We start from the raw sequence: 20655 nt of genomic DNA on the forward strand, positions 1-20655 counted from the left end.
CACCCAGCACCCTCGCCACCCAGCACCCTCGCCACCCAGCACCCTCGCCACCCAGCGCACTCGCCACCTAGCTGTAAATCGTTCCCTATCCTTTACAGTTGGGGAAATTGAGACCGTCAAGTGCAGTGTGTAGTGTACCCAGTAAAGGCTTAGTTTAGGCTGCTGTATCTAGTTATTCAGTGGTCTACTCAAAGGTCTACACTTCATTTCTGTGGGGATACGGGGATCACCTGAAGAATCGTCACCCCAGAGTTTGGCAGGGTGACCATTCTTCAGGTGGGATCGGGACCCTCCATGGTGGTTATTTATGCCTAACCTAACCTAACCTACCCATTGTAATATGCCTCATGTATTTTGGAATATCTATATTATGGGCTAGGGTGATGATTCTTCAGGTGGACACTCTGGGGTGACTATTCTTCAGGTGATTCTTCTAGTGTCTATAGGAGTCGAGGGTAAGTTGCCAGACACTTGATACTTGTTGGTTAGAAGGGGGATATTGCACGTCATGGTGTGTAAGGACCAATCGGCGCACGTCATACCCGCATACGTGTGGTTTTGCAAGGGGGTGAGAGGTGGGGCTGACAGATGTGCGAGGGTGAGGTAGGAGGAGGAGGAGGGCGGGGTGGGTGAGGTGAGAGGTGGTGGTGAGGTAAGATGAGGTGGTGGGGTGAGGTATGAGGGAAGGAGGTACGGAGAGACACAAGCCTCACCTTGTTCTGCCTCACCTCGTCTCACTTGGCTTCGAGGACATCAGCCCCGCCCACTTAAAGCTCCTTCATGTTTGTATTGCCTCACCTCACTTAACCTAATAGCACCTTATGTTTACAATCATTGCGCTCATGATTGTGTTTATTTCAATACTCTATGACTCCTGATGCTTTATTTTATATGAATTAATACATATGTATATTTTTAAATATTTCTACAATTAAGTATGACGGTGGAGGGAGGTGTAGGCTCGTCACTCAACACATGACCTATATATGGCTCATAATTAACCTCGTTACTTAAACTGGATCTTCTTGCAAGGCTTGTGGCTGTCCCTCGGTGAGGCTTACGGAACTAGCTTTCACTTTGCTGTCAGTCCTCCGACCTGAGACTCGCGAACCAGTGAGAGACATCACACATTGTTAGGCCCATTGATGACACTTTGGACCTGATTCACAGGGTCAGGAGTCTTGGGGTTCATGGATGGGACGGGGGACTGACTTAACTTCCCGTGACTGTACATAACGCAGTAACATTTTGAGCCGTGCCCAGATGAGGCGCCCGGCTTGTGGCTCACCCCGCTGCCTTGTTTATTCCTAGAACTTGACTAATTTGGTAACTCACTAAGAGTGTCGTTCACCGGTACGCCCTCCGGAAATGACTGACGATACGAGACCTAAACAGCAGCAGCGTCAGCTTAAAGATTCTCCAGTGAACCGTCTGAGACGTGACTTAAGAGTGGGAGCCTTGTTAAAGCTGTTTCTAAGGAAGCTTAATAAACAGACAAGACTTGTAAACAAACTTATATGAATCCAAAAACCAACCCATAGTATAGGTATACAAAATTACTCTCGACCGAAGCCTATAAAGTAAACCCTCGTACACTCGACCGAAGCCTATAAAGTAAACCCTCGTACACTCGACCGAAGCCTATAAAGTAAACCCTCGTACACTCGACCGAAGCCTATAAAGTAAACCCTCGTACACTCGACCGAAGCCTATAAAGAAATGTAAAGTTTTTGCTTGTTGATCTGTGTCACCATTACTTGTTCCAGTGGATTTGACCTCTGATATCTCTCTCTCTCTCTCTCTCTCTCTCTCTCTCGCCTCTCTCTCTCTCGCCCTCTCTCTCTCTCTCTCGCCCTCTCTCTCCCCTCTCTCTCTCGCCCTCTCTCACCCCCTCTCTCTCGCTGTACGTGCGTGTAGCCACATGGAGGGTGAAGGAGCCCGCATAACATTGCCACCCTGCAGGACGAGACACAGCACACGTAGTCGAGGGAGAAATGTACCCCACCAGTGTGTGTGTGTGCATACCTATCTTCGACGCCTTAAGTCACGCACATGAATTCATGGGAAAGTTGATTTTTTGCTTATTAAAGCGGGAATAATTATCATCCTCGGGAACGATAAAACAATCGTGTGTATAGATCTGTTTGTCTAGAGTCCGTGTGTTTGTGGTTCCTCGTTGTATACAGGAAGAACCATTGAGGGCTGAGATGTTTGTCTGACAATCTGACGTAAATATTTCCCCTAAGGCCACCAGGGTCACGTTCCAATATGAAGGTCAATAAATTATAAACATACCCTGGATGGTCCACCTCGAGTCTCGGGCGCTTGTGATTTTAACCCTAACTACAGCTGTATCACTAACAAGATCTCACATGGGTTTAATTAGCAGTATTTTAGTCATTACCTGTACGAATTTATGGCGCCTTGACCTTGACGGATTTGGCCTTATTTTACTGTCAGTCTTGTTAAAAATTACAACCTTTCCCGATGACCTCTTGCGTAGTCTTATTGACCTCTGACCTTGGTTTACTTGTGGCTAAAGGTCAATTATCTTCTCTTATAAATGTGGATACTGTTTCATAAAGTTCCTTCATCGCCTTTCCAGTGAATATGATCTTGACTGCAGATTCACACACTCGCCAAAAAAATTATGCACAATACGTATATTCTTTTGAAATTTAACATTTATTTTGGAGTGAAACTTTCGTATTAGGACCAGTTAAAATTAATAACCCTACCTGGTGTATATTTTGAAACCCGTAAACATTACCCAGAACTGTTGAATATATTACTCAACGGTTATTACTTAAAACTTTGTACGTAATATATTATTCAGAATTGTAGAATAATTAGTATTACTTAGAACTGTTGAATATGTATTATATGTTCAGGTTCATCTGTAGATATATAAAGCATATATATTAATTGCTGTAATGTAAGCTTAACTGTGACTTAACTGGGCGCTTTTCCATATAAAATTTTATTGACAGCAATTAGCGTCTTATACACGAAGCACAGATGTACAGTAGTATAGTGAAGTATGCTTATAGCTTGCTTGTATAATGTATATAATTTAATTCTATATATACAAGTTCTTTGGGATATATTTAATAATCTCTAGAGTGATATACTAAATCTTTCAATTATAGAAAATGTAAGACTAATTTTGACTTTATATTTCCTCTCTCTCCTCTTCCTCTCTGGGTGTGGTGATGGTGTAGATCCAACACTGACAGGTACGTAATTTACTTTGGCTACTCACTGGTAAGACCTGCACTGTTTGTAAATTTACAGGTCTTTTTTAAACTGACCAGTAGAAAAGAGCATTGATTTTAGTTTTTCTTTTTTACTGTAAATTAAAAAATCGACCTTTGTTTTATGTGCTTTGTGTTACTAAACAAAAAAAAGTCACAAATTTGTACAACCTTGCATTGATTTTCATTTTTTTTTGTGTAAATTTAATCTTCGTTTTTTGCATTTTCTTGTTGGAAACCGAGTGTTATTAATTTACATTTTTAATTTAAACTGAAAGTAATTGTATTGATTTAACTGGTTTGTTTTGTAACAACGTTAAATTATTGCATTCATTTACAAGGTTTATTACGTTAAAGGGTAAGATAATGTTGCATTTATTTACACTACCTTTTAACACTGAGCTGTAAAAAAAATTATTTGCTCGTTCTTTTATTTTTTATATTGCTTCAAAGAGAAATAATGAACTGAAGATAGCAAGGGAGGCGAAGACAAACCCCAGAGGATTCTACCAAATGTCTCAAACTAAAACACGAGATAAGATTGGACCAACACGTTCAGATACCGGCGAGCTAACTGATAACGACGGAGAAATGAGCAATAATCTGAATAAATATTTTTCAACAGTTTTCACCACCGAAAATTTAAACATGATACCCGAGGCACCGACTCTATTCAGAGATAGTGAAGAAAACAAATTAAGTGAGATAGTAGTGACTAGTAATGTTGTTAATAAGCAAATAGACAAACTGAAGCCTAATAAGTCACTTGGTCCCGATGAGATATTTGCCAGAGTATTAAAGGAATGTAAGGAAGAGCTTAGTATGCCATTAGCAGAGTTGTTTAACATGTCATTAAAAACAGGTGTAGCACCAGAATCCTGGAGGATAGCGAATGTAATACCGATTTTCAAGAGGGGGGGGATAGATCACTATCCTCTAACTACCGCCCAATCAGTCTAACATCAATAGTAGGCAAATTACTAGAATCAATCATTTCAAACTCTATTCGAAGCCACCTGGAGAAGCACAAGTTGATCAATGATTCCCAACATGGCTTCACAAGCGGGCGTTCATGTCTAATTAATCTATTAACATTCTTTTCATCAGTTTTCGAATCGGTGGACGAGGGGCACAATTATGATGTGGTATATCTCGACTTTAGCAAAGCCTTCGACAGAGTCCCCCACGAAAGACTAATTAGAAAGGTAGAAGCGCATGGCATCAAAGGTAATATCCTTAAATGGATTAGGGCATGGTTACGGGACAGGAAACAGCGAGTGAGCATAAACGGCACTAAATCTCATTGGAGCAACGTCACTAGTGGAGTTCCCCAAGGCTCAGTACTTGGACCATTATTATTTATTATATACATAAATGACATAGATATTGGCATAGACAGCAACATAAGTAAAGTTGCTGATGACACTAAAATAGGACGTGTAATTAAATCTGACGAGGACTCTGCAAAACTACAAGAAGATCTAAAAAAATTTTTCGAATGGTCTGAAAAATGGCAGATGAAATTCAATGTGGACAAATTTTAAGTATTTAGTATAGAAGATGTAAACAGGGAAACCAGTTACCAGATGAACAACGATGCCATTGTGGAATCCGACTGCGAGAGAGATTTAGGAGTAATGATAAATAGGAATCTTAAGCCAAGTAAACAATGTGTTTTTGCTCGTAACAAGGCTAATACAGTACTTGGGTTCATACAAAGGAGTGTTAGTTACAGGACTAGCGAGGTCATCTTAAAATTATATCTAGCGCTTGTGAGACTTCACCTGGATTACGCAGTTCAGTTCTGGTCACCGTATTACAGAATGGATATAGAATCCTTGGAAAGAATCCAGAGGAGAATGACAAGACTAATCCCGGGCATCAGGAACCTTGAGTACAGACACAGGTTAAAGCATCTTAATTTGCACTCCCTCGAGAGACGTAGAGTGAGGGGCGACATGATAGAGGTGAATAAATGGAAGTCAGGCTTAAAGAAAGGGGACATTACAAAGGTACTCAAACTATCCAACCAGGAGCGAACTCGTAACAAGGATTTCAAATTAGACAAATTTATATTTCGTCGTGAAATAGGTAAACACTGGTTTGGAAACAGAGTAGTGGATAAATGGAACAAGTTACCAAATATCATCATTAACTCGAATACGCTGAATAGCTTCAAACATAGGTTGGATGCTTATATGAGCAATAGGGGTTGGGTATAAACGGGACTGCCCAGTATGGGTCAATAGGCCCGCTGCAGTTTCCTCCGTTCTTATGTTCTAAACTGTTCCATGGGTTTACGCGTGGTAGTGTAAACCGCTTCATGGTAATGTAAACCGTTTCATGAGTTTACACAGCATGGTACTGTAAACAGCTTTATGGGTTTACACAGCATGGTACTGTAAACAGCTTCATGGGCTTACACGGCATGGTACTGTAAACAGCTTCATGGGTTTATACGTTGTTACTGTAAACAGCTTCATGGGTTTACACGGCAAGTACTGTAAACAGCTTCATGGGTTTACACGGCATGGTACTGTAAACAGCTTCATGGGTTTACACGGCATGGTACTGTAAACAGCTTCATGGGTTTACACGGCATGGTACTGTAAACAGCTTCATGGGTTTACACGGCATGGTACTGTAAACAGCTTCATGGGTTTACACGACATGGTTGTAACAGCTTCATGGTACTTTATGTGGTACTGTAAACAGCTTCATGGGTTTACACGGCGTGGTACTGTAAACAGCTTCATGGGTTTACACGGCATGGTACTGTAAACAGTTTCATGGGTTTACATGGCATGGTACTGTAAACAGCTTCATGGGTTTACACGGCGTGGTACTGTAAACAGCTTCATGGGTTTACACAGCATGGTACTGTAAACAGCTTCATGGGTTTACACAACACGGTACTGTAAACAGCTTCATGGGTTTACACAGCATGGTACTGTAAACAGCTTCATGGGTTTACATGGCATGGTACTGTAAACAGCTTCATGGGTTTACACGGCATGGTACTGTAAACAGCTTCATGGGTTTACATGGCATGGTACTGTAAACAGCTTCATGGGTTTACACGGCATGGTACTGTAAACAGCTTCATGGGTTTACACAACATGGTACTGTAAACAGCTTCATGGGTTTACACGGCATGGTACTGTAAACAGCTTCATGGGTTTACACAGCATGGTACTGTAAACAGCTTCATGGGCTTACACGACGAATAATATAAACCGCGTCATAGGTTTAAGGGGTTTAAGTACATCAGAGTGGATAATATTTTCCCCGTTTTGTTTGTCCCTAATATTTACAGATAATACAACACATGCTTGACATAGAAGTATTTGTGTTCCTAATACTGTATACATGGAGAGTGCGTGCCGTAACAAACGCGTAGTCTCGTTCAAGATTCTTCGAATACTGCTGGAGACAGCTGGCATTCAAGGCCGTTTGTTTACTGTAGTACGTAGTAGAATATAATACGAAACAAAGCCCAACCATTACTGAAGCAACAGGGAACTAAGTAACCAATCACCGATAACCTTTACATTCATTCATAATTTTTACTACGTACTATAGTAAACAAACGGCCTTAAGTTGCCAGCTGTCTCAAGCAGTGTTCGAAGAATCTTGAACGAGACTGTGTGTGTGTAATTACAATGAAAATAAGTGATGATGATGAATATTCTAATTTATTGCCGTGAAATTAGAAAAGTTAACATAATTTCCAGTCCAATTCGACTTGGATAATCCCCAGTAACAAACGTCTGTATTCAATAATAATAATAATAATAATAATAATAATAATAATAATGATGATGATGATGAATAATGAAGGAGGTTTATACAATAACAGATTATATAGCGGCACCGACCAGTGGATTTCATGAATCATAATGCAATGCACCGTGACTCACTGTGGTAAACCGCACCTAAAATAATATCCCCCACGCGGAAATCGTCCACCAGTTGGAAAAGGTAGGGTAGGGGAGGTACATTGTTATTGTCCACTCCCCGCTGTCTTTGGAGGGGTAACCTGGAATGCTCGCCCACCTTTCCCGTTCGTCCGTCTGTATATCCTGGAAATAATTATGAGGTCAGGTGTTTGTGTGTGCGGAGCCTCCTTTGTCCTGGAATTAGGAACGACCATAAATACTGTTAACCCCGCTCCCCTCCTCACCCTCACTCAGCGGCCCCTACTCCATAGGTGAATTTAGGTACATTATTCATTTTAATTTGTTATTCCTAATCATTTAAATAGCGCTTCAAACTTCTATCTCTTCATTCGGCTCGAGTTTTGCAATACTAGAAAATTCGTTACGGTTATGGGTTTATCAAATTGTCGTGTTTGAAAAGTAAAATTTAATTCATATTGGTGTTTAAACCATTAATAACGATAATAAATAAGGCCTCAACAACAATATTAACACGTTGTCACTGTGACTGGGAGTTTAGTAAGACTGACCTTGCTGTAATTTGAGTGCAGAATAATCAGTTTAAATTTGACCGTCCTGTTCTTGAGTTCTCACGTTATGTTGTTGGGACGACAATTGTTCTTGTTTTATATTAGTTTCTTAAGGCCTTCGTCATTGAATTACTACACTAACCATATAACCTTTGTAAACGTAACAGTATCTCCATTAATGCGGTTTCTTCTACAGGAAAATCGTATTCAAAAGTATTCTCTCGTGTCCAATTAATTAGTAAAGCTATTTTTTCTTAACAAAATTCTAGAAGTAGACTTGATTACATTAACTGAAATTAGATTGTCTACCCTGTCTCCCATTTATTTACTGTTTTCTTATTTTATCTTTATTTATCTGGAGATCATAATTCCTGCTTTAGTTCGGTATTAATTTATTATATGCTATTTAGGACTTATATTTCATGGTCATACCCAGTTAGTGACAGAGTGCGTCTCGTAACGTTGAGTGCATCTGGTGCTAAGTGACGCAATAATGGCCCGCTCACTGTCATGTGATAACCGCGTGTGTACGTGCTTTTATGTGTTTATAATGTGTGTTCTGTATGTTATATGCAAGTTTGTATGTATACAGTACCTGAAGAACTTTGCTCAATGTGGGGATAGTTTGAAGATGTTTCCACTAACTAGCATATTATATACAGTATATCAACAAAGATTATTTTTAATTTTGTTACCTCGCGACAAACCTTGGAATATTGCGATTATCTTTAAATATGGTAGAAGTTCGTAGTACAATTGCGGAAATGCTTCTCATCCCCAAGTGGTAACCTGTCTCTCCAAACAGCCACCTTGTATGACCTATAGCAAACCTATCCACCAATGACGTCCGTTACACGACCAATACCCATTCATTCATAAACAGTGACACTACTGTAACGTGCCGTTTGGAGGCAGGGGTTACCACAAGGGCGTAGGAACACATTTCCGCAACTGTTCACTGTATATAATTAACTTAAAAGTACTCTCGTAGTTGTACAGTCTTCCATACAACAGGTTCATAGTACACATATTCCCCTTCCGCCTCTTAACTACAGGAGGCTGTGATTATGACAGGTCACCCTCTACTGTGTATATATATATATATATATATATATATATATATATATATATATATATATATATATATATATATATATATATATATATATATATATATATATATATATATATATATATATATATATATATATATATATATATATATATATATATATATATATATATATATATATATCAAGTGAGGGAGACCCCGTGAAAGACCCACCGTTGAGGACGTCTATTAAGATGTAATTAACTCTTTTTGAGAGTCACCAAGCCGATGAGGGGCCTCTATGTGGGGTGATATAAGGATTATAGGGGACAGCTGCCCGGCTCCCAGCACCCTATAGTAGTTCACATTCTTGTCTTACTACTGTTAATATTCCTCTTAACCGAGTAGAAGACCCCTAACATGTTGACCATACTTCAGCAGAAAATTAACTTTTATCCTTCTTATTTTCGGAAAGAATCTATATATTGATTTTATTCCTTAACTGGTACTTCAACCAATAGAGTACCGTTCACATATCTTAAGGTTGGCGACCACAGTCCTCCACTGTAAACGGTCTCGGGCTGTTTTTACCAAACCTCCAAGGTCTTGCTTGTATTCACTGTGGACAGAGTTTTTAATTTCAGTCGTCCACCTTATTAGTCTGTGCCATCCCCTGGCCCTCCTACCCACAACTCTGCCAGTTAATATTTATTATCTCCCCATCCCTAGTTACAGTATATGACCAAAGTATCATTTTTATTATTTTTCTGTACATTTAAAGTATTTCTCCTGAAGTTTTTGCTAATCTTAGTACTTCATTTGTTTTTATGTCAGTGTAGCTTCCTATAACACCGTGTTTCAAAGGCCTCCAACTAGGGTTACTGGTTGCCCGAAGTTTCTTCTGTCCCGGGATAACACCAGTCCTTGTCCCGGGATAACACCAGTCCTTGTCCCGGGATAACACCAGTCCTTGTCCCGGGATAACACCAGTCCTTGTCCCGGGATAACACCAGTCCTTGTCCCGGGATAACACCAGTCCTTGTCCCGGGATTTTTTCTTCTAGACTCTGGAAATATGGAGTTGCAATTTAAGTTTCTTAGTGTAATTGGAACAAGAATTAATACATCCTGTAAAATTCTACGTTTTTTTTTATTAAGTGATACGTTCGTGTACAGTAGTATAGCATATAATATATGATAGACCTTTGACAATTAGTGTAGACATTTCCTACTTGCAAGGCCGCCAGACCCGCTCTGAGATGCACGTGTAACATACACGACGTACCTGCCAGGTCATACTCCCGTACAAGACAGGAACGTTCTTGTCTCAACTCATGCTATTCATAACCCGTTAGTCATGTAGTAACCTATGTATTTCACCAAATTTATTTATTTAATTTATTTTTGCAGTAGACATGATGAAAGTATAATGATAGTCTCCAGATAGTTCATTAAACCTGTAAGTTAACGTATAACGAAGATAGTCTTATTACCCGTTTAAATTTTATACTAATTTATACACAGTATATAAACCGTAATAAAACTGAACAATAGTTGTATTTTCGGCGTTTTTTATTTATATTGCCGAGTGGTTGGGGAATTTTAGCCAGGGAATATTGTCCATGTCACTTGTGTTTGTGTTAACCAGTGTTAATATTAGATTATTGATATTATCAATTACTATTTTTTTTACTATTGCTAGTTATTATTTCTAGTTATTACTAACACGTATTTCTAGTTATTATTATTATTATTATTATTATTATTATTATTATTATTATTATTATTATTATTATTATTATTATTATTATTATTGGTGGCGGTGGTGGTATATTCTCACGCCCCTCTTATCACCTTGGCAGACTTCCTAATAGTGAAGAAGTTCGATTGGAAGACGTGTGATAATGGCCCCCTACACCACACTGCCCAGTACGAGTTGATGGAGCGGGAAAAGCCTCGTCTGGTCTTGCGGCGAGGCCAAGAATTCACCATTGTCCTCGAGACTAACCAGAAGATGGATGAGGATAAGGATAAAATCTCCCTCGTTTTCTCTGTTGTGGGTAAGAAGAAAATGGGATAGAGGAAGGGTCTCTTACTGACTTTATTTATTCTCTCTCTCTCTCCCTCCCTCCCTCCTATAAGTAGAATTGTCGAGGATTTTTTCAAATCTAATAATTATAAAACTTCACTGTTTACGGTCAGCTGCATCACTATATAAATGTAACGTTATTTTTGTTTATAGTTCTATATATATTATGTACCTCTATTTCCTACATATATGCTGAGTTGGTGTAAATTTATGACTATTTTACTGAATATTTATCTATTTACTTATCTATCTTGTCTGTCTGTATATCTATCGACTAAATTTTGTTCTTGGTCAATGAGAAATATATCTTCAAAGAAAACTGTATTTTAAGGGAGACCATGCAATTTTCCGTTTTCAAGCATTTTGGTACATAATGTAGGTCCTATGTCATTCCAGGCACCATTTCTATTTAATTCTGAGGTCTAAATGTTTTTGTTTTTTTTACAACTCTTGTCTATTGCAGTTACGAAAATGAAAGAAAAAGTGCAGTACTTTATTCACTGATCAATTAAAGACAAGATAGATAGAGGTTAACCAATACCTGTAGTTAGATTTAATGGTCTTCTTTCTTTGTGCAATAATTACTGCATCTTTTTTTCTAGATGCAAAGAATCCTAATTTCGGTAACCAGACTCTTGTGGGCATTGGTATTGGTGTAGAACCTTGCAACGGTTGGTCGGCGAGTGTGGAGGATATAACAGACTGTTCCATCACTCTCAAGGTACTGTACTATAAACTCTAAGGAGGTCTTTCCTGTTATAGACGAGATTTGTTAAGGCCTGCTTACCTTCAGTTAATTCATTAGTTATTGTGTGTATTACTTATTACTTTTATCCTCTTCACCACAGATTAGCTCGTTAGCTGCTTGGGAGGTCGGTAACATTTTTTATGCATTGTCCCGTTTTCCTGAACCCCTTGGCCTTGTTGTGGAAGTGAAGCTTCTCTGCTTAACTGGAGGATGGGGATCCTCTGTCCCTTCCTCCTCTCATCAGTTGACAATTGGAGAGCTTCAATGTCGTCCATGTCCTCCTCATTGTTATCTGAAATGTACCTAGCCTATGCTGACAGGTTAGCAGACTCGTGGCTCAGCTCACGAACTTCTTTACTCGGTGGGGGCCCCTGAGGAGATGACAACTTTCTTTAAGAAATGGGGAGTTGCCATATGCCTGTCTTCTGCTCGGTACCCCCAATCCTAGAGGTGGGTGGAGACAGCTGTGAAAACAGGGAAGAGGCTGGTCTGTGACAACACAGGGACAAATGGTAGCTTTGCTACTGACAAGGTCTCGAGCACTCCTTCAGTACCCCAACATTCCAACTCGGGCGAGAGCTCCAGGTGCCTCAAGCACACGAGGAGGTGGTCCAGTGGTGTGAGGGAACTCCAGGGACCTTACCCATTACCTGGAGCCCAGGTCCAAGTCCAGAACTTATCCAACAAAACCTGGTACAGAACAGACTATTTTGGAATCTCTCCCGCATAGTCCGTATATAGTGAGGCTGGTTGGGAGTGGCTGTCTGTCACTCCAGAATAAGAGGCACCTTCTTGCCATAGTACAGTTTTACCCATCCAGGCCCTTTGCTGTCCTCAATACCTTTGGCACCTCTAGCATTGCAACAGCTCAAGACCTGTGCACTCAGTGACTCTTTAAATGCCCTGGATGGCTGGCAGATTTTTTAATAATTTGTCTTTATTACTATGGTATTTCTTTTCCGGTTTGATAATAAAGTTGTTACTGTAATACAATAGTGAAAATTAATATTTTTGTGTGTGTAGTGCTTGGTAATTAGTGTTGGTCATAGTTGAATGGCTGCTCTTTATCCAAGTATAGAATGATTAAGGTTTAGTTGTTTTGCCTTGCCTCTTCCATTGTTACTTTTTATTATTAGATTGCATAAGGTCATGTTAATTATTATACAATCATGTGGAGGGAACTGTGAGTACAGGAGTTGGGCGTTGCATGGCAGTGGACGGGAGCAGTTGGTGTGCACTGTGTGGACCCCATGGATTCGGTGTGTAACAGTCGATTCATATAAGGATCTTGCAGTAAAGTGACAGCCATCACTATGGTGTTTCCTTCCATCTTTGACCATCTAACAGAAATGTTTTGAGCTACATAAAAATATGCCTGAACTCCATAGATGTAGTTTGCATTACATTCTCTGTTGTTTTGGTCGATCGAGAATCATTTTAGACAATGGTCAATGCAAGATCCCACAGGGCAATATGCATTTACAGTACTATATGATACTATACTGTACTAAAATACTTTTGTGTTACAGGTAAATACATCCAGTAAAGCCATTGTTGGTGAGTGGAAGTTGGAGGTGGATGTTAAATCGGGCGACAAGGTCCACAGTTTCCCCTGCAGTGACACGTTCTTCGTCCTCTTCAATCCCTGGTGTGAAGGTAAAATTAAGTTATTTTTTAGGGTAAAGGTGGAGTGGACAGCTAACACCAGGAGTATTGATTTCCTTCATTTTCTCCACGGATGTTCTTTGGATGATAGTATGAAAGTTATGTAGTTCTTGTACTGTGTAGGTACCAGTACTGTACAGAATATTACACTGGTCTTTTCTAAGTAGCATGAAATTCAAGATTCACTGTTGATAGTTTCAATATTCCCATTACTGTCCAGTACACTAATGTACATGAATTTATATCCTCATGCATGCCTGTCTTCACCTTGTGTACCTGTATAAGCCAACATGGACATAGGAATTCTAAATTTAATATGTAATTGTTTGTGGATAATATTGATTTTAATATTTAATCTTTGGTATACTGTAGATGATTTTAGAACTTGGTGTGTAATCTTCATCAGATGATGCCGTGTACTTGGAGGGTGATGCAGAGAAGAAAGAGTATGTCCTTAATGACTCGGGACTTATCTGGCGAGGAACAACAAAATGCCATAGACCTTGTCCATGGAACTTTGCCCAGTTTGAGGAGCATGTCATGGAGTGTGTGCTGTATGTACTGACATCGGTGTGCAAGATGTCTCCTTCTAATAGAAGTGACCCAGTCAAAGTCACCCGAGCTATATCTGCTGGGGTGAGTTGACTTTATACAACACTTTGCAATATATGATACAGTTTAGAAATGAAGGATATAATGAGTTGCATACTGTTATGGAACTGAATAGATATGGTTAATGACCTTGTGTTTTGAATGTGGAAATATTAAAAAAAAATTGTAGAGAAACTTAATGTAAACTTTAATTTTTATGGTCTGCAGAAACTACAACAGACCTTAGTCTTGGTTGATAGTTGAAATATGTTTCTCTTGCAGGTAAACTCCCCAGATGATGCAGGTGTTCTTGTGGGTAACTGGAGCACTGACTACAGTGGTGGCTGCCCTCCAACCAAGTGGAGGGGTTCTCAACTTATTCTTCAGGAGTACTACAAGACCAAGAAGCCAGTCAAGTATGGACAATGTTGGGTGTTCTCTGGTGTGGTGACAACGGCCTGCAGGGCTCTGGGCATTCCTAGTCGATCCATTACAAACTTCTCCTCTGCCCACGACACTCACAATTCCCTTACCATTGATTACTTCTTTGACGATGAGGGTGAAGTGATTGAACGCCTTAACTCTGATTCTGTTTGGAACTTCCATGTGTGGAATGAGGTGTGGATGACTAGGGAGGACCTAGCACCAGATTACAATGGGTGGCAGGCAATTGATGCTACACCTCAAGAGGAGAGTGATGGTGAGTGTAGTTAATTGTCATTATTTTATGTTATTCTTCCCAGCATAACAGGTGAAGGCTGGTGTGATAAGATTGAACATATACCAAAACTCGTATATCCCAGGTCTGTAGTGTGTTTGTCAGGAAATCCCACTCGTATAACTCCCAACAGTTCAGAACATCTGGGTTTAATGGTCTTCATTCTTTGGCAAGGAGACTCCTCTGAATAGATTTGGCAATAACATTTATCCGACCTCTTCTTAATTTATTAATTTAAATAAACGAGTCATTAGTCACTTCATTCACCCACTCCTGTCGGGCATTACAGCCATATTTCTCCCAATTTATTCATATATGATGGTCTTTATCACAACAGTATTAATTTTATACATTCGTTCTTTACTGCAGGTCAGTATCGCTGTGGACCAGCTTCCCTGGTTGCTATCAAGAAAGGGGAGATCCATCGATCATATGATGTGCCATTTGTCTTTGCCGAAGTTAATGCTGACAAGTTGTTCTGGAAGTACCGTGGATCTTGCCAACCCATGAAACTCCTGGGGAAAAAGACAGACGGGTGAGTTTATAGCCCACACATACTGGTAGTTCTTATTTGATATAGTTCTGTGATTATAATACATAATTGTTTGTTGATGTCACCACATAATGCAGTTGATGACTTTGTTGGTGGTATAATCTCTTTTGATGCGTAATTCTGGAACCTCATTGACACTGATATATGGCAAACCGTAAAAAAAAAAAAAAACCCTGAAGATTGATAGGTACTAATACAGGTATTCATATTATTCTGCTGTGTAAGTGGTCTTTTTTACATTTCCTTTATATTTTCTACTCTTTAATCGTACCAAAATTAATCTACAGCATCGGCCAGTTCCTGAGTACAAAAGCCGTGGGCAGGTACATACGCGATGACGTTACTCACCTCTACAAATATGCCGAAGGTGATATACCAGTACTTTTTTTTCTCGCCTATATCCTGCTCTTTCTCTATTGGTATTCATAATTTTTGTACCGTATGTTCTCAAACTCCATTGCTTAGTATTGTTACCCAAACACCTACGGTATCTGCTTTAAGTTTTGATTATTCTTTCACTTCTTTTTACATTTCACAGTATGGTATTTAGCTCGTGTTGGTTTTTTAATTGATTTTTTACACTGTCATTCTTACCTTTTGATAATTTTGATACAATGAGATTTTAAGATAGGGGTAGGGGATACAGTACAAGATTGAGAGGTCTAACCCACTTCTCCCTTCTGTCACAGAGTCGGAGGAGGAGCGTAATGTGATGCGTGATGCCCTTAGGAGGTGCGAGAATGTCTTTGCCAGGTATTATCTCAACGAGGAAATAGAAGATGTCGAGTTTGATTTCCAAATGAATGATGACATTGTTATTGGTCAACCCTTCACGTAAGTACTGATGCAAGTTCCTGTGTGGTCTAATTATGCTATGTAATGTTCACTGTGTGTTTAGATTCAGCTGTATAAGATTCATTGATCTTTTCAGCCATTTGGTGTTTTTATAATTAGTCTTGCTAATGTACAGTAGCTAAAACAACTATATGTGCATACTTTGTGGGAAACAATGAGACCATGGACGATAAATTTTGGTATATGAGGGCTGTCACTAGTCACACGTAAAATTTCGGAGCATATCGACCCCCACCTGTAATTGTACATATTATCTATGCTAATATCTTTTGACTTATGTGTAGATACATTTCACAAGGTCTTTTTCTTTTTTCTTCAAGAATCCCTAGTGACTACAGTACTATATTTTTGGATGTCCAATAAACAGGAACCTAAAAAAGTACTGTAGGAGTATAGTGATAATTAATATGGTAAGGCTTTATTCCTACCGATTTTTTGGTTCCTGGTTATTACACATCCTAAAATATGGTAATCCTTTCAGGTTCTTGAATAAATAAATGACCCTGTATTAATGGAGCTGGTCTATTGAGTGTTTTAAGAGAAATTTGTTACTTTGGGCAAATATTTTTACTAGTGTTTGGTTGACAGGTCCTCTGTGGTGGTTCACAACAAGAGTGGGAAAGACTTTGATGTGGAAATTCTACTGAGAGCAGACACAGTGATGTATACAGGTGCTGTCAAGGAGATGGTCAAGAAGCACAAACAATACATTACAGTCAAACCATACACAAGTAGGTTACCTCACACATATTGTTCACCTTGCTTCATTTCTCAATTTGGTTTTATTTTTTCTCTAGCTTAATATTTACCAGTTCTGTGATTTGTTTTGTATCCTGTTGTAATTTATATCTGGGAAAGAAGTTTTGAACCTCGGTATGTTAAGGACCAATAAGAATGAATGACGGTACAGTATATAAAGGTAGAATTTGTTTGTCCTGGTTTCTGGCCACTAGGTTTAATTTAAGTCATGAAGTCCTTCTAGACCGCTAAGGGAGGCCTTCTTCCTACAAAATCAAGGTGGATTAATTCTGTATCTTTCTCTTTTAAACCATATTTATGGCAATGTAGTACAGTATACTGTATTACTTTAGCTCAACCTAAATTTTCCGTTTTTCATTGTCATACTGTACACCCTTTAAAGATTTGGATGTAGGTTTGTGAATCAATGTGAAGGTTAAGGATTCATTCTGTATGCAAGTTGAAAATATGAAGGGATATGAAGAAGAGTGTTAAGGTGTTTCTACTGGAAGTCCTTAACCTCTTCTGTCACTTTCTACACTTGTCTTTTACTGTACCACTTTTCTCTGCCATGGTCTTTTTCACGGAGGTTTGTACACCCCTTGAGCCACCCTTCATAGTATTGTAATGGACGAGAAGTCGAGGTGATGTATGTATATGTAAAGTACAATACAGTTTTTTTTTTTTAATTCAAGAACCCAAAATGATTATAAGGTTTTAGGTTGTGCAATGACCAGGAACCTAAAAATCAGTAGGAATATAATCAGATCATATCATAGCAAAGAACATCCATATTCTTCACAATGATTATACTATCCCTACTGATTTTTAGGTTTGTTTTATTGCACATCCTAAAATATGGTACGGTAATCATTTCGGGTTATTGAATTAAAAAAAATATATATCTTGTGTGTCTTAAAGTTAGTTACTGGGAATTAAAATATTTCCTACAATCTTTCTTTGTTTCTTACCTAAGAGGAGACAGTAACGATGGAAGTGAGCTTCACTGAATACTATTGCAAGCTTGCTGATCAGTGTGCCTTCAACCTCTCCTGCCTGGCCAAGGTCAAACAGACAGACTTTGAATACTTTGCTCAGGATGACTTCCGTTGTAGAAAGCCTGACATTAAGATCGAGGTGAGTTTACTATAAAACTTTACCATACCAGTTAGCATTACAAGTTACACAGTATCTCCTAACACCTTATCCTCTTTGCCACTGGTGGATGAAAAATGTGCTTGGATTATATTCATTAACTTTTGGTGTAAATTCCCCGTCTTTAAAGAGGTCTTTGTGGACAGGTTCTTAAATGAAGTTCAATCGAGTTTTCTTCAATAAATAGAATCCGTGTTTTATAAGATTACAGAATATTCTTCATTATTTTTTCCTTCTGATAGTTAGGATATTCTATGTAGCATTTTTCTGTTGAAGTAAAGTAATGCCTTAAAAAGTTATAGGGTATTGGAGTGTATATTTTCTTAGATATAAATTAGGTTACCCCATATTTATGTGAATATGTTCTATTGTGTTTTATTTTAGTTGTGGAATAAAGCGCCACTTTGAATGCACATGTTATGTTCGTTTTGTTTTTTGTTTTTACGGATGGTCCCGAAAATATACAGGTACTGGAAAAAGCAACATCGTTTGTGTCATTGTCTGAGCCTCCCGCATCATATTTCGTTGACATCCACCAAAAATGAACACTGTAACTTCAACATATTTTGGTGTGGTTATATATTGTCTGATGTTGTAAAGTGTTATCATTTGCTTGTGATGTTATTAGGTACAGTATTGATAGCTATTTTCACTTCCTATGGGGTATATTTTTGTGTTATAAGTGGTGGTGTCTGTTTTACCCTATGAATATGTTCAATTTATCTTGTGTCTGATATTTGACAATTTAAGACATTTGATCTACAGCATGAAGGGGAGATGATGGTAAGGAAGGAAACAAAGTGTACAGCATCATTCACCAATCCCCTGCCGATGGCTCTCACCCAAGGACGCTTCATCATACAGGGTGCTGGACTAACCCGGGTGCAATTCATCAAACTGAAGGAGTGAGTTCTGTTGTTCATTCAGTATTTACGTACTCTCTGTACACAATTTCACATCATCCCAAATCATGAGTTTTAAGTTAACTTTATAAATGTGAAAACTGACAATTGCTCCTTCATCAAGTGAGTAAAAATTGGTTTGGGTGGTGCACTTTCTCATCTTGGTCGCCACCTGTCAAGTTCAGAAGTCAACTGTTTCATGCGTATTTATTTCTCGAGTAAATGTCATTATAGAAATAGGGCAAGAGATGAACTGTAAGGGACCTTGAGATCTATTAACTTGGGTAATGGGACACATATGCTTTCCTGCTAATGAACAACACCAGGGACTCTCTTTAATAAATACACAACTTGAAACCGAACTCTACAATGACATCAGAAATTATTAATCTTCTATTTGAAAAATTCAAATGTTATCTTTGGTTTCCAGGAGCATCCCTGTTGGTGGTGAGGCAAAGTGCGAGTTCATGGTGAAGCCGATCATTGGGGGTGAACGCACTCTCACCGTCATGTTTGACTCCCGCCAGCTAGAGGATGTTGATGGGCTCTTGACACTGGAGGTGGCAGAGGTTCCTGTACCTGCCTTGGACTCCAATGGTTCTGATCAACGTGAGTGATACTGTATTACAACTTACCGGTAATAGGTATACTGTACTGCATGCTTATTTGTGAAATGAAAGACATTGATGTTATGTGGAAATTGACTTTTTGTATTTTTTTCTGAATTCTCTTAATGTACGGTAACTTATATTTTTCACTCTTGAAAAATTCCTGTACTATGATGGTTTATTTATAAACTTACAGCAGCCGCAAGTGATGCCGTCCCAAACACTACCACAGAGGAAATCCTGGAAGAAACACTCAGTGAAGAAGCATAAGGATTATAATTAATCTTTAAGAGAAAACAGGATCACTGACATTTTGGAGTTGATTGCATTGAATGTCCTGAAAATGTCTGTTTTGGAGTTATTTCCATTGAATTTCTCAAAAGATCAGTGTATTTCGAGATAAGAAAAGGCAGCATTTGTGGGTAGAGAAAACTGAGGAACACGTGATTAAGCTGAACACTGTGCTTTATTGATTTAGAGGAGGATAGTTATGTAAAAATGCAGTTACTAGTGATGATTTTCGTCCATCCACATGGTAATTTACTATTTTGTACCGAGAAAAATTAGGCTATGTGGTAGACTGTTTTGCATCAATCATTCTCCCGTCTGGTTGACTCCCTAGTTGGTTGGGTTGTACCATATACAAACTTGTACCACTAAATAATCAAGATTTTATGGTACTGTACTTTCATTCAGAAATTATTAAATAGTCTTCATATTTAAAAGAAACTTGTTCTCTGATTTTTGTACAGGTGAACCTAAATGGCAAGTTAGCAGAGGCTAACTATGCAGATAGATTAAACTAGATGCCATAGATTTTATGAATGTCCTCTCTCATCCCACTAGGTCTCATTGATGGTGACAGTGTTCAGAAAAATTATGTGCAAGTGTTGAAAAAAAAATCGCTGATTATTTACACGACAAGATTGTTGAGATATGAATACTCTGTTTATAGAGATTTTTAAGTAAAGATTATTAAATATTTTTTTAAATTTTCAAGGCTGTAGATCTGTTGTGTAACTGTAATTCAAATGCTGTAGTTTGTAGTTTTTCTTGAGAAGTCATGCCGGGATTACCTCTTGGCTGACCCCTCATAATCCTACAGTATACACACACACACACTGGTAAAATAACAAGGCCATTGATTTCAATGTTGTGTGGGATTGGGAGTGACACATGCATACTCATCCCATCGTGACCCACCCAAGTAGTGACCTCGTACAACACACACAGTACTGTATGGAGGATTTGTGTTTTAAGG

At 38.7% G+C, this 20655-nt stretch overlaps 1 protein-coding gene across 3 annotated transcripts in view; it reads left to right on the top strand.

Annotated features, from left to right (window-relative positions):
- LOC121868427 (annulin-like) overlaps positions 1-20265 on the top strand; it is a 41036-nt gene extending 20771 nt beyond the window's left edge. For 2 of the 3 annotated variants that reach the window (XM_042369065.1, XM_042369064.1), the window contains exons 2-14: positions 10635-10832; positions 11464-11582; positions 13139-13265; positions 13681-13910; positions 14148-14565; positions 14953-15118; positions 15424-15503; positions 15826-15970; positions 16580-16722; positions 17706-17866; positions 18650-18789; positions 19217-19395; positions 19591-20265. In XM_042369065.1, the coding sequence (XP_042224999.1) occupies positions 10635-10832; positions 11464-11582; positions 13139-13265; positions 13681-13910; positions 14148-14565; positions 14953-15118; positions 15424-15503; positions 15826-15970; positions 16580-16722; positions 17706-17866; positions 18650-18789; positions 19217-19395; positions 19591-19664 (2180 nt within the window). In that variant the 3' untranslated portion in view covers positions 19665-20265. Of the gene's footprint in view, positions 1-3221; positions 3237-10634; positions 10833-11463; positions 11583-13138; positions 13266-13680; positions 13911-14147; positions 14566-14952; positions 15119-15423; positions 15504-15825; positions 15971-16579; positions 16723-17705; positions 17867-18649; positions 18790-19216; positions 19396-19590 lie in introns of all 3 variants that reach the window. The other variant, XM_042369063.1, reaches the window with a different exon arrangement.
- Positions 20266-20655: the final 390 nt, after the last annotated feature.

This window comes from Homarus americanus, unplaced genomic scaffold, assembly GCF_018991925.1.
Source record: "Homarus americanus isolate GMGI-L3 unplaced genomic scaffold, GMGI_Hamer_2.0 scaffold19318, whole genome shotgun sequence".
Taxonomy (NCBI): domain Eukaryota; kingdom Metazoa; phylum Arthropoda; class Malacostraca; order Decapoda; family Nephropidae; genus Homarus; species Homarus americanus.